At 35.4% G+C, this 14,951-nt stretch overlaps 1 protein-coding gene across 7 annotated transcripts in view; it reads left to right on the top strand.

Moving 5' to 3' along the window:
- LOC138322727 (neuronal acetylcholine receptor subunit alpha-10-like) overlaps window positions 1–12,921 on the top strand; it is a 134,017-nt gene extending 121,096 nt beyond the window's left edge. For all 7 annotated transcript variants that reach the window (XM_069266789.1, XM_069266793.1, XM_069266792.1 and 4 more), the window contains 2 exons: window positions 4,944–5,059; window positions 8,021–12,921. In XM_069266789.1, coding sequence (XP_069122890.1) covers window positions 4,944–5,059; window positions 8,021–8,428 — 524 coding nt within the window. In that variant the 3' untranslated portion in view covers window positions 8,429–12,921. The remainder of the gene's footprint in view (window positions 1–4,943; window positions 5,060–8,020) is intronic.
- Window positions 12,922–14,951: the final 2,030 nt, after the last annotated feature.

The raw sequence follows: 14,951 nt of genomic DNA, 5'->3' as shown, positions 1-14,951 counted from the left end.
GAAATAATTGATCGAGGGACTTCCAATGTCTGGTCTGCCCTAATCTAAACTATCACGGATGACAAACAGAGGTCCATGGCTACCTCAGTCTCCAAACTAGGTCAACACTTTATACAAATGTTTCTCCAATTCTTATTCACAGTACCGATGCAAACAGTTGATGTGGAGAATTTCTAACATTTGGAATGTATTAATACACAACATGTATCGCAGTAGTAATTTTATTAGTTCCATTTGCCTTCTATTCGTTTGATATTGCATTTGAAATACTAAATCATCATTTTACCTTACATTTTGCTGCTATTTCCATAGCTTTGCACATTGATTAACACTTTAACATATATTCTGCATCTTTTTCGATAATTATTGTTCTTAGCATGATTTGTATCACTAGTTCTAAAACCATAGCACATGACATGGGCCTATCTATTTACATGTGTATGTCCAGTACAGTGTTTGTCTCGGTAGTACTCGAGTTTTGTTTCCGCAGGGTCGCAGTCTAGGTAATTACTCACAAATGTTTACTCTTATTATTCATTAGTAGAATGAATCAATCATTGGATATTGATGTTATAGATATTCATATGTTTAGATTGAAGATGTATGTCAGAATTATAATGTTTAAAACATGTGTATTTCATGCCGATTTTAAACTGTCTGTAGCAATAGTGGCATATGTGTATTATTTTTATTGTATATACTGATAATCTCTTTGATGAAATCTTTAGTTGTCGGCATGACGTCTGCTCTGAGTATTGGTAAAATGAAACAAAAACAGGCAAACGTTTTAAATAGATGCTTTCGTGTGTGGAATAGTCGAGATGAGTCGTTAGGCGGACAGACTTCATGTGCTGGCATGGCTTTAGAAACTACACCTTATCCAACGTGACGATAGGGCGATAGACGTAGGTAATATAGCCGGCTTTCCAACATCTGCTGTGAAGCAAGTTCTGCTGGCTTACCGAGAAGCAAGCTTATTTCGGTAGTGGCCACATACGACATTACGTAATGTCGTGGCCATAAGGTGGCTGGAAAACAGTGGAGCATGCTCTCTATTGAAATGTATTGTGTATCGCTTATAACAGAGCTGAATCAAACTAAATGCTATATTAAAGATAGTTGTCTGCGTTATTATGTAGAGTGTGGAGTAACCGCGAAAACCCATTACTTGGCGTCTATATCTAGTGCTTTTGCTGCATCAGTTACCAAAGTATCAAGGGAGCTAACTCGAGTAAAGGAAGTAATATCTAAATATTTACAATGATGATAAAAAATTCGCGTAGATTTGTACTGTTTACTATTGAATATATGATACCAATTTAAGCTTAATTTTAACTCCCTTCACATTGCTAATAGGATTTTTTTTTAGTTTATATGATATTTAGAATATGAATATTAGAACCAACAAGGTTTAACTGCCAAATGATTCTTTGTAAACATCTTAAACTATAGTAATAGGGAGCATAGTTCACACCGATATAACATTATATCTCCGAACTAGTGATACCCTCTAAATAAAATTATCCACATCTGCCATGTAATGGAACACTTTATGGTGTTTTTTCTGTGAAATCATATTTCAAATTGATTTTATTTAACTACAAAAATATAAAGAGAGGCAAAAAAGTGATGATGTGTCAAATTGATTTTTAAGAGTCGTGGTAGTCCTACATTCGATAGAGAACGCATTTGTATTCGATTAACTATAGCATTTCCCATTATAATGATATTTGCACATCAAACGTAAATTATTCTCAACAGAAGTGTATATTCTTCCTTTCATTAGTTTCAACAATATTGAAACAAAATATTGAAAGTAATTCCTAAACATAGTATACTTCTGATAAATAAGGGTGTCTTCTAAACAATAACAGGTATTTAGCGGTTTGATGGACACTACACACGTATTCATTGACCACTTGATATTCATATATGTTGTATCTGATGCATTTTCTAAAACAAATATTGTATTCTTCCTTAATATATTAAGGCAAACCTTTATTAAGATAATAAAGTAAACAAAAAAGAATAGAATCTTCCAAGCGTGTGTCAATTGGACAATGATATCTTAACCCGTGTACAAATTTTTGGCTAGGCAACACGAGTGTGAAGCCTCGCGTTGACAGCACGAATCTCACACCCGGTTTGAGAGATCCCTGTTCACATGACACACCTGGGTTAAGAGATCTCTGTCCACTTTACACACTTGTGTTAAGATATCCCTTTCACAAGACATCCATGTTTGATTGTTTTACTCCAACTATGAATTTTAGCCATCATTCCCTAAACTTCATTACGCGTCTCTGGGTTTAGAGATCTCTGTCCACTTGACACACTTGTGTTAAGATATCCCTTTCACAAGACATCCATGTTTGATTGTTTTACTCCAACTATGAATTTTAGCCATCATTCCCTAAACTTCATTACGCGTCAGATTTGATGACGTCCACGACAATGTAAGTCGCATTTACATCGCATATATTAATGACGTCACACCATTTTCTAGCGCGTGTGAGTTGTCTTACATCCCCCTGTGTAAGAGAGTTGTGTTTTCCTAGCAACCACGGAATTTACCTATGCAGTACAGTCTCCGTGAGCACAAGGAAACAATATTACTATTGCATTGATTTACTTTATATGGTAGACTAAAGTCCCTTTTTACAAGGAAACTCAACATAAATGATGGGTCTTTGAGATATTATTCCAGAGTAAGCTAAATATCCGCTAATTCAAGGAAACAAAACATGAATATAGTTTCTTTGAAATAACAATATTAAGTAAGCTAAAATTCCACTATCACAAGGAAACACAACACGAGTACTACTTTAATGAGATAACACTCTTAGGAACTATAAAATCCCAGTATGGATTAACAAAAACAGTATTAATATAACGCTGAAACATGGGTCCAAATGTCACACAAATAGTCCTCATGCTGCTTTGCCTCTGTTGATTATAAAAAAATAGTTTTATGAAATCGACACCACTATAAGTGTAATGCGAAAAGTGTAGAATACGATATTATTTTATAAGAAACGTTTCGATTAATGCATATACTTAAATGACAAAGCGTAATGAACGCACTTTTAACAATATATAATTGATAAATTTGTTATTAATTTTGTGTGGTACGTAGACATGATAAGATTAGTAATATAAACAATGTATTAGATACATCGTCCTAACATCACCCTGGCTTTTAATAGGACGTTAATTTCATCAAACAAACAAAGTATTTAATACAAAACTTTTCTTCAAATCTCTCCCAAATTTATGTGACTAAAATTGATCTATTAGAACAAAACAAAAATCCAGTGGTTGTCAATTTGACAATTAACTTCAGCATAATTGGTCAACATAATGCAACCACATTTGCAACCAACAAACACCAACTTGAGATACAAACTAGCATCCTACATTATCCATACACACGCGATCATTGACAGAGGAAGTAAAACAAACATTAGGTCTACATGCGTGTGATTTGGTTGCTTCGCCATTCAGTTCTTTCTCAAATTAATACTACTCAGATTGTGTTTGCTTCCGCCCTTTTTCCTATTTTTATTCTTTCCTTTCCTCGTTTGAGATACGTTTTGGTTTCGTGTTGTTTTCTTGATTTTGGAATATTCAAACGCTGTTGTTCTAATTTAATTTTTTTATTTGAAGTATTTTCATTTTTCTATTTGTTTTATACTTTCTTCTTTATTCTGTTACTGCTATTACTTACAAGTGTGATTATATATATATGTACATATTATGTAACATATGGATGTGCAAATAACAAAAAGCAGCAGCGCTAAACATATCGTCCAATGACGGCCGTACAAATTCACACATGCATTTAGCATTCCTCAAAAAACAAATGTTACTTTATTAAAACCATATGAGTATTTAATCATTAAATGTTAGTTATAAACAAATTTGCATTCTAGTAAATGTTGCTAGTTGTGGCGCTGATGAACCCGAAAAACCAACTCGCAGATCAAACCTACCGGAAATAAGGGCAGATTACTCGCACTGCAATGTTCCATCTGCTTGTTTCTTCCTAGATATGCCCATACGGCATCTCGTCTTTTAATGTCTTTTCTTCTTGCTGCCGCTCTAGGATCAGGTTTGTTGTCATAGACCTTTGTCGATATGACATGTGTGGGACATCTTTTGTTCCGAATGTTTAGATGCAGGTAAATAATGTCTTAAACACCTGGTAGACAATTGTTTGTCTGGATGTTCTTTTCTGGTGATAGATTTATCAACTTTTAGGATATATAGATCCCGCCGGAGGTCAGTAAGTATGTCTTTAGCACCGCACCTATACTATCGCGTCCGTAGGATACATTCAGCACCTCGTTTAGAAAGCTAAAATAGCATTGAAAAGTGCGATATGTTGGGAACTATAGTTAACCGTCATTAGCCATTGATAGTACAATAATATATATCAGCATAATAATAGCGTGTCCAATTCCAGTTAGAAAACTTAAAAAACTCTGATGAGAGTGGTCGTTTATCTCGATTGAATAACCATTAGACGATATATATTAGAAGTATAACAAATATATGTATGAATTACACATACTTTTAGAATTTCCGTTGTTTATTTAGCATCACTGTCACTAGCATTTCTAATAGATCCTGTCGTAGAAATTTCTTCTGCTACATAGCTTTAATTAGTTATGTGTCGTTTTCGTTTCAAAACTTTTAGAACCATAAAAATTTAAAATTGATGATAGCTTGTAGCTATAACGGTATATACCTATCAGTAGTATTAACAAACGACTCTCAATTAAGCTGATATTAACAAAGAGTTGGAAAACCGCTAGCGGCAGGAGGCGGGTTGATCTCGAACGACTAAACTCAGATTTCCATGAGTAGCAGCGTCTGGGACTGTTTATTGTGGATAGTATGATTATACAACATATATATCCACTCCATATTTTGTTTTGCAGGAACGTATTATTGCCTGAATATGGTACTAATTACTCTTTCATCATTCCTCAACGTTTTTGTGGTGAACATTTCCTTTATTGGAGCGAGGGCAGCTGTCCCATACATGTTGAAAAAGGTGAGTACAAAACAAACACAACAAAATGAAGGAATGGTGGAAAAGCGTACTCGCGTTACAGCAAGTAGATATTTTATAATGAGAGTATAGTTAGTACAACGAGTATTGCATATTTGCATACAGTTTTAAAAGAGTAAACACAGTGTCTCTCTGTGAGTACTAAGTGCGTTTCGATAGAGTGTTCAATGTAAGTAGGTAAAGCCCTTATTGGTGTTAGTTGGGAATAGAACAAGACTTTGGTTGCAATAGCTACTATGGGGGATTTCTGCCTATAGTGATAACGTATGCGACATGATTAATAGTATTTGTTACTACTTGTAAGCAAGGTTGATAACTTCAATATGCATATTGTTACCAGTATGTGTTGTTTGTAAGTGTTATTTGGTAAAGTTTTATTGGAAAAAAACACTAATTCGATCAGTGACAATTGAACTTAAGGACATGAGGTATTTAACTTGAGAGAGGGAGGTGGGTAGGGGGATGGGGGTTCGAAAGGATAGCAAACTTATGTAATACATTGGTAGAGCAAACTTATGTAATACGTTGGTAGTGGTTTTCTGATTTCAATGAACAAGGAATCTTGACACTTATAGCGGATTGTGAGAGAACGTGATAAGTGCATAGGTGTATCTTCAATACGAATTTAAAAAAAAAAACCGATTAAACAAATAGTCAGGTTTATTGGTTGGTGTATATCAGTTTACCAAAATTTTAAATGGCAAATATTTTTAATCTTCAATTTATTTGATCTTTATAAATTTAGGTCCTATGGGACCAAGAATATTGACTGGCCGTTCTGTGAGTTGTTGATGTCTGAGATGAGTATGCGTTGATTAAGACGAATAAGTGCGATTTACGACGAGATTAATTTGTTTGTTTGTGGATTTAGGGATGATGTTTTTGAGAGTACTATGTGTGGTTTAAGACTAGTACGTGCGGTTTATGACGGGGAAATTCGCTTGACTTGAGACTACAATATGTGGTTTAAGAAGATTATGTGCGGTTTAAGGCAAGACAAGTTTGTTTGGAACTAATAGGTGTGGTTTATGACGAGTATGCATTGTTTAAGAATTGAGACTACATTGTAATATGGCTTGCTGACACGAATACATATGCTTAAAATTGATTTCTCTTGAATGACGGGCACTTGCTTATAATAAAGTTTGTTTTACATGTAAGGAGGAGTTTGTGTTTGTGTATCGCTGATATTGTGGAATTTATACTTTACATATTACGACGGTTAAAAGACAATTACACATAAAAGTGTAAACAGTTGCCTTGATCTTTATAGACCACATTCATCACCAAAGTGTTGACACGTCTTTGTGCTAACGTAAAAGTCATTGTTCGAAGTAATTTAGTAACAAGCACTCCGTAGTTATTTACTGGTTGATATAAATTATAGACATAAAACGGACTAAAAGACATAAACATCGACAGTAAACGCTATACACCAGAGAATATTGGAGAAAATTTGTTAGCATCATAAAGCTACATTCTTAACGACTCTCGGAAGGCCAAATATGCACATGTATCGTTAAACATGTACTAAAATTAGTTTCCATGAAATTGAACATTAACTACTTTCATAGATCAATGAGGTAGGGCGGCCATAAAACCGTGTTTTACCGATATTTACAATCATCAGAATGGTATGTTCATTAACCACCATGTAGAAGGTATACATACACGATGTTCGGTTGTGTCTATATAATAAATATAAAAAGGTATTAATTAATCGTTCATTTATCTTAATTTTTTTTTACATAAAACTATCTCTCAATCATTTTATCTCTTCCTTTGTTTTACGCATTTGGTATATGAAACTATAAAAAAAATCAAATGCTTCAAGTATCGTACAAGAAATATTTCTGACAACTTCTAATTGATAAATGGCAATATTAACAAACAACACAACTGAATGTGATCAGATAAACCAAGCTATCACTTTGTTCGTCACGTGAAAAGGCAATTGTCCATTGTTTAAAGAGAAATCCGTGATACAAGATGTTACAAAAATAAAATTTAATGTCCTTCATGTCTGCCTCTTTTGTGAAATAATGGTCAGACTCGACCGTTAGCTGTTAAGATTGTTCAGCTGTATCGAGAAAGAACGAAATCCGTTCGGGTATTGCATATGATCAACGTATTGCGCGCGACATAATATTAGATGTATAGTCATGAAACTATACGCAAGTTGACCGGTTATAGAAATACGTCAATAAATTAACTTTAAAGTGATATCCTTAATTCATATGGCATCTCTAAGTGTAAAACAGGTTTTATTTTCAAACCCTGCTTGCGCGGTAGTCTTCAATGTCTCGAAAACCAATGCATCTTCTACAATAAACATGGTTAAAGTTGATCCTGGAATTATTGAGAGATGATCGAAACCTGCCCTGCTGATTTATGGTGAAATTAATTAGAGGTTATTGGCTGTATTGCCATTAATATCACGGTCTTAGTGCATCAGTTATCGGGCCAATCCTAGCTAAGCATGTCGCTAGTACTGTTGTGGCGGAGTGCCGGTACATCACGTCGCTACACGTGTAGGATACCATTGTCAGTAGTACTATTACAACATTTGGACGAATGGATCAGACAAAATCAGAACATATAATGGCCACGTCAGCATGAATGAATGGACTATGTACTTAATTTCAAACTGTAAAAATATCTTCATTAGCAAATTGATCAGAATGTATTGCCATTATCCCTTATTTAACGCGTTTCAAACTTTTAAATTGATTTTGATAAATTATCAAGAACAAAATAATGACACGTTATATTGCGCGTACAAAGCACACTTCAACATTAACAAGAAACAGTATATATACTGACCGTTACTGACGGACCTTCATTGATAATGTCAGCAGGTAGTACGAGACTGCATATTTACCGTGAACTATATATATTTATATGAATTATCTATGTGTTTAATGCTAAAACTTTTCCCAACAGGTGATGTTTTCATTTGTGGCGAGAGTCGTCTGTATGGAGAAACTCGTCTTGCCTTTTAAAGACGATGGACAAGTTACATGCCCGCCCTCGCGAAGGTGTATGATTGGCAATGGCGAGAACAAATGGGCGCCTCCTAACAATTGGCGGGGCTCTACAGAGATGACGGCCAACGCCCAAACAGAAACTGTTCAAAATCCTCAACTGGCCGAGATTCATGCCAAACTTAACGAAATACGAAATTTCATCAAAATGTATAAAGAAAGACTAGAAGAAAAAGACAGAAAAGAGAAAATAGCTAAGGAGTGGAAGGCTTTAGCACTGGTGTTTGACAGAATATTCTTTATCATCTATATATCAACTATCACTGTGTCTCTATGTGTGGTTCTCCCCATCATCTTTAGTAGTTGATAAAACTGTTTAGGCGTCAACAACAACAACAACTCCATTAGAGGGATATATCACGTGTTATTTACTATGTCTACATCATATACAACAAATACTGTATAAAGTTTAGTGTCTCACCAAATTGTTTCATTATGTAATCCGGATTATTTTGGCGTGCTGTATTTTTATATGAATCATCTTAAATTGTAAATGTTACTACGGTTACTTGTGTTTACATATTCACTTCCAAAGCTATTAAATATGTAACATGATAAATGTCGTTGTATAGTAGATCAGACATTAGAAAATGTTTAATTATACAATGAATAAGAACGATATCTGGATATTGATGAGGATATAGTAAAGCCCAAAATGGACTTAAATTCCTCCGCACAGTGGTGGGACTGCGGTGGAGTGAGGCCCTATCGGATGGTGAAGGTTGTGTTACGGGCCACCTGTATATACACATGTTAAAGCACTAGATGACGTATTACATTAAACACTGTCTTATTCGTGTAATAGAATGTATAACATTGGACTATCATGTTTAATTCACCATAGACGTATTTGTATTTTCACCTTAGTCACATATTCTTCTTAACATACGGACAATCTGGCGTTAGTCTTTGGTACGAAGACTGAGAGTCAGCTAGTCCGATTGATATCGGGTGGATAGCTGAAGATTTACTTGTTAAGATAAATGTACAGTGTATCATTTACACGCTAAATCAATGATGTACGTAATCAAAACAATCGTAGATGTAGAGGAAGTACGCACCCGAGAGCGGAAGTGTGACACAAATGTTTGTCGTTGTAGCCGTTTTCCTTGTTTACGAGGCCGACAATCCTGTTTGCCAAAATACCCGTGTAAACTGAAGTTGTCCCACAGTTACTCACGGAATACCTGTATAAAATGACGTAGTCCCACAGTCGCTCATGAGGTTTCAGGTCATCGTACAAATATTGACTAGTATTATCCTATATTATACTGAGTGATAAAACTAAAAAGGAAGCTTTAGTTAGTTTCTGATGACGTCATTACTACACTGTTGGGTAGTACCCCGATGCTGCTGTTGTTATTTAAGTTTAGTTAATATTAAATTATTTATTTATAAAATATTATCGTTCCTGACTTCCATATATTATATATAAATGGTGTCATCTCGTCGCGTGATTTCTCGAGAGGTCCGACTTTGGTTTTCCTTGAGATGAAACCACTGGGTACCTGATGCACCATTTGCCTATGCAAACATCCTGTTGTACATATGTGTATTGTACTGGGCGTTGGTCAACGAATGGTGTCGCTGAATTACACTACATCTCATTAGGTGGGCTTTCTCCTTCCTAACGTGCAATCACGTGCATGCACGTGCGGTCACGAATCACGCGTCAATTATATGACGTGTTTACATTTTGTCCTCAGTACACATTTTACCTTAGGGTATTTTGTTTGTTCTTCCCATTGAAATCATATCACGGTGTTTAGATATATAAATATATATACATGATGTGCCAGTACTGCACTACATTTATTGGGGTACCATGTCTTATATAGTATTTACCTCGTGCGAGGAACCAACTTGCTTCAAACGAATTATAAAATGTTCATTGTATTTCTGTAGTATAAGTACGACATTTTGTTTCCCAAATTACCAGCCAAAATAGGAGTTTATTCTATTTTTATATTCTTAGGTGGTCTTTGGAATTGAGATATTTTACATTATGAATTCGACTGTGAAATGTCGGATTGTCCCTTTTATGAAGATATATAATTGAACGGAGATTCTACTTAATAGTAAGAACCATGATGACAATGTCTTTGGTCAAATATTAAACCTAATCCTAGAATTATTGAAGTGTAACAGTGATACCGTACATAGAAACAAGGATACAATTTATTACCTCCGTATTTTACAGGAGACAATTTATCCAGAAATATCAGTTTTAAATTGTCAAAATCAATTAGATATAATGTTGCCCATTCACATATATACCGATAAGATTACCCGTCTGACGCCACATACACCATGATTTGAATATCAAAAAGCATGTAATACAACATCGTATGTTGTTTATGTAAATGCCAGGTCGTAGATTGACCCCAAATGTTATGTAAATACCCGGGGTCAATCCGCCGCGTCTTATACTGTATGACTAATGTCAAGGAGGTTAACCCGACTTATTCATTTATGCTCAGATGCATTTATAAATTGGGCGTCGCTGGCCATTTCTATTGGTCTAATGTCAGTGACACCATCGTCACACGCCATGGATCTGACATAATGTATTGTATGTGTCTAATATGTTGTTTGTCACTGTATAGTCATATAACATCATTAATGAAAGACGATGCTAGTATCACTTCCAGCATCATTTATTGTATGCAAGACCTTATTCACCTTTATAAGAGCATGTGTATGTTAAAAATGAACACATTTTACACCAAAAGTATGACAAGATCATGGGAAAACTTTAGCATATGGCATTTGATATACGTATATTGATATTGTTGAGTACAAGTGTTCTGGCACCACTGAAAAAAACAATTTACATCTGATGCTTAAAAATGCTGCTTTGCATAGATATGCTGAGCGTTATGTTTAAACGAAAGTGATACTTTGTAAAAATTATAGTTGAAATTGAACTATAAATATATCTCTGGGTATATATCGATAAATAAAGTTCGCACCTTGTGTTAGATGTAAAGTGAGTGTTACGTTATACATTGCTTTAAGGGGGTTATATCGCACACTTAAAATATTACATTACACTCTGTGTGTGAATCGTTTACAAGGCTCCTACACTGTATCATCATCCCTGAGCCCTAGGTGACTACTGATGTTTACCCCTCGGTACATAGTCAATAATACTTTCGGTATCATTAATATTTCATCTTCCATTTGATTGGTTCCTCTGAAAGGTTTGGAGGAAATCCTGACCAATCAGTTTATGTTCTGTAGCAGCAAAGACAGCTATAATTTTACTCATATGGTAGACATTTTTTCGGCTATGTGAAATATACGTTCTTTTTACTGAGATATTGAATTAAGTGATAATCAGTTACCAACATATAGACATTTACATTCATAAACGTGATATGGTATCGATATTGTTTACTTACACAACCTATCGCTAACTGGCCTTATTTTTGTACTTTTTCATTGGCGCGAGGGAATGCTGTTTATGTACCCAGGAGTAAATAAAGTAGTATTGTCACTCGGGACCAAGTTTGATATATAATCTATACTATATTTAAGGTGTTATCATACATTGTGTGTAATGATTAAGCCAGCTCTGTTTGATGTAACTACATTCAGCTAACGATATTCGCTATTATGTAAGGGAGCCAAATGATACACACGCATACTATGTCTTAATAACCTCAAAATGCTGTTACATGTATAAATGTAAATCAGGTGATAGGTTACAACAGTAGGAGTCGGTATTGCTGTATCCTATCTCTGGGTGGTGCCTGGTCGGGTTAGAATGGTGGTTCTCATTGGGTGGTCCTCATAGTAAAAGATTAAAGACCATTAAGATGAAATATGGAAGGGCTGGTCCCATTAACATATTCATTTTCTTGGCTATGTATAGGGTATAGCTCTCTGTCCTACAAGCCCAGTAAGGGAATGTCGGACAAGGGCCAGTATGTTCTATTAACTCATTAGAAATGATTTAACACTGATTCTTTTAGACAACTTGATTCTTTTAGACCGCAAATTTGATATTAATTAAATTTGCGGTCTAAAAGAATCAAACAGAGCTTTTCAAACTTGATAAACACAACGTCTTATCCAATTGGTGTGAATTCTAACTTGACAATTGATGAAGTGTAAACCTGTATGGATGATTCGGTATAAACTAACTATGATGCTCAATATGTAGTTAAGTTTCATTGTGAGTTCGGAGAGACAGAGAATGGAGAACCACCATTTTTACCCATCATGCACTAGTCTGAACTCCCTGATATACAATATAACATATCACTACGGGGTAAGAGTGTGCCATTTCATATAAGTTTTAATGTCAGTTATGATTATTATTTACCTTGCACATACATGTAATTAAGATTAGAACATTTTTGTCAGCGTGTGTGATAATGAATGTATTTGCTGTAATTTGTAGTGTTAATGATACTTCTTTGTTCGATGCTTATTTGGCCGTTCTTTCCTATGTTTGCTCTCAGGTCAACGGTGTGCCAACTACTGTATCCTTATTTACCCTACTGCGTGGTACGACAACTGATATTTATGTGTGTTACTACAGGGCGGGCCAGCCGCGGGGACAGCTATCTCATGTTACGTTATGTTTTAAATGTTTGTTGATCTATGAAGTGTTATTCGCCCCACTAAGGGCCCCAGTGCTTCTGCTACAGGGACACTCCTCCGACCACGCCTGCCCTTGTACCCCCGCTAGTGTTCCGTGAGATACACCTAAAACAGTGGCTAACGATTGACATTTTCCTTTAATATGGGAATGACGGTTTTATATCACGGTGAAATAAATTCATCTCATAATATGTGTGTTTGTGTCGTCTATTGTACCTAACGATAACACTTTATATGTTCTTACACCACCAATGCCATTGTATATTTGTTAACCTAACAATACGTTTGGCTTTGCCTTACCTATCATTATCATAACACTGCACTTGTATTGGCCAGAGCAGCACGTGTCCAGTCACAATGTATTTGTGAAGGCCTCACTACACAATCTAATGGTATTATGGTGTGTTGAACGTCATGTTTAGGATTGTAATGCAACTTAACGCAATGACCAATGTAAAACCTTAACTGGATAAAGTCAGATACAGGTCGAATAGAATCTCAAGTAAGAATAGATATAACAAACTGAGCAACTATGGATTATTTTACATCACAACGAAAAAAGAAAGGATTTAAAAAAAAAAAAAAATCCCAAATTTTTCCATAATATACATCTTTTGAGTCTTTGTATCGTTGATGTCAGTGTTGGTAGTCGGAATTGTTTGTGGAATTAAACAAACATAACGTAGACACAACCTGACAAAACAATATCAACCATACAAATCACATACACAAGCAAATCATACAAAATATATTTATATCAGTAAAAGATATATAACAGCACAATGCCGGTTTTGAGAGCATATCAGTCGCTCTGAACATGAATTGAGATAATTAATTGAACAGATTATTCACCCAAGCATATGTCATAGCTACTTTTGACGAGTTTCTGCCAACGATACCTTTTGAATGAATACTGAAGAAAGAGCAAACCAATGAAGGACTCAGATTTCCATGAAAGAAACTTTCAACTAAAATCATCGGAAAATTAAGTATATATGTTTTCACAAAGAAAGGTTTTCAAAGTAAAACGAACCCATACGTTTCACATTCATATGTTACCAGTGGAAGTGCTTCACCCATCTGGTCTTCAATATATAGGGCACATATATTTAATGTGAATATTTAGGTTGTGTGAAGTTGGCTCGATATACGACATTCGACATTCAACATTCAAATATCGTTGGCCACCGACGGCCTTTTGAATGGTGTGCAGCTCGACATACGACATTCAACATTCGGAACCTATATATAACTGACAGACGAACGGACTTTTGAATGTTGTGCAGCTCGACATACGACATTCAACATTCGGAACTTATATATAACTGACAGACGAACAGACTTTTGAATGTTATGCAGCTCGACATACGACATTCAACATTCGGAACTTATATATAACTGACAGACGAACGGACTTTTGAATGTTGTGCAGCTCGACATACGACATTCAACATTCATTCGGAACTTATATATAACTGACAGACGAACGGACTTTTGAATGTTGTGCAGCTCGACATACGACATTCAACATTCGGAACTTATATTTAACTGACAGACGAACGGACTTTTGAATGTTGTGCAGCTCGACATACGACATTCAACATTCGGAACTTATATATAACTTACAGACGAACGGACTTTTGAATGTTGTGCAGCTCAACATACGACATTCAACATTCGGAACTTATGTATAACTGACAAACGAACGGACTTTTGAATGTTGTGCAGCTCGACATTCGACATTCAACATTCAGAACTTATGTATAACTGACAAACGAACGGACTTTTGAATGTTGCGCAGCTCGACATACGACATTCAACATTCAAAACCAATAACTGGCCAACGACAACAGAATCTGAATGTTGCGCAGCTCGACATACGACATTCAACATTCAGAACTTATGTATAACTGATAAACGAACGGACTTTTGAATGTTGCGCAGCTCGACATTCGACATTCAACATTCAGAACTTATGTATAACTGACAAACGAACGGACTTTTGAATGTTGTGCAGCTCGACATACGACATTCAACATTCGGAACTTATATATAACTGACTAACGAACGGACTTTTGAATGTTGTGCAGCTCGACATTCGACATTCAACATTCAGAACGTATGTATAATTGACAAACGAACGGACTTTTGAATGTTGCGCAGCTCGACATACGACATTCAACATTCGGAACTTATATATAACTGACAAACGGACGGAC

Source organism: Argopecten irradians, chromosome 5 (genome assembly GCF_041381155.1).
Source record: "Argopecten irradians isolate NY chromosome 5, Ai_NY, whole genome shotgun sequence".
In the NCBI taxonomy this organism is placed as follows: Eukaryota; Metazoa; Mollusca; class Bivalvia; order Pectinida; family Pectinidae; genus Argopecten; species Argopecten irradians.
Note: the sequence above shows the minus strand (reverse complement) of the source record. Positions and strands in the feature narration are given on the sequence as shown.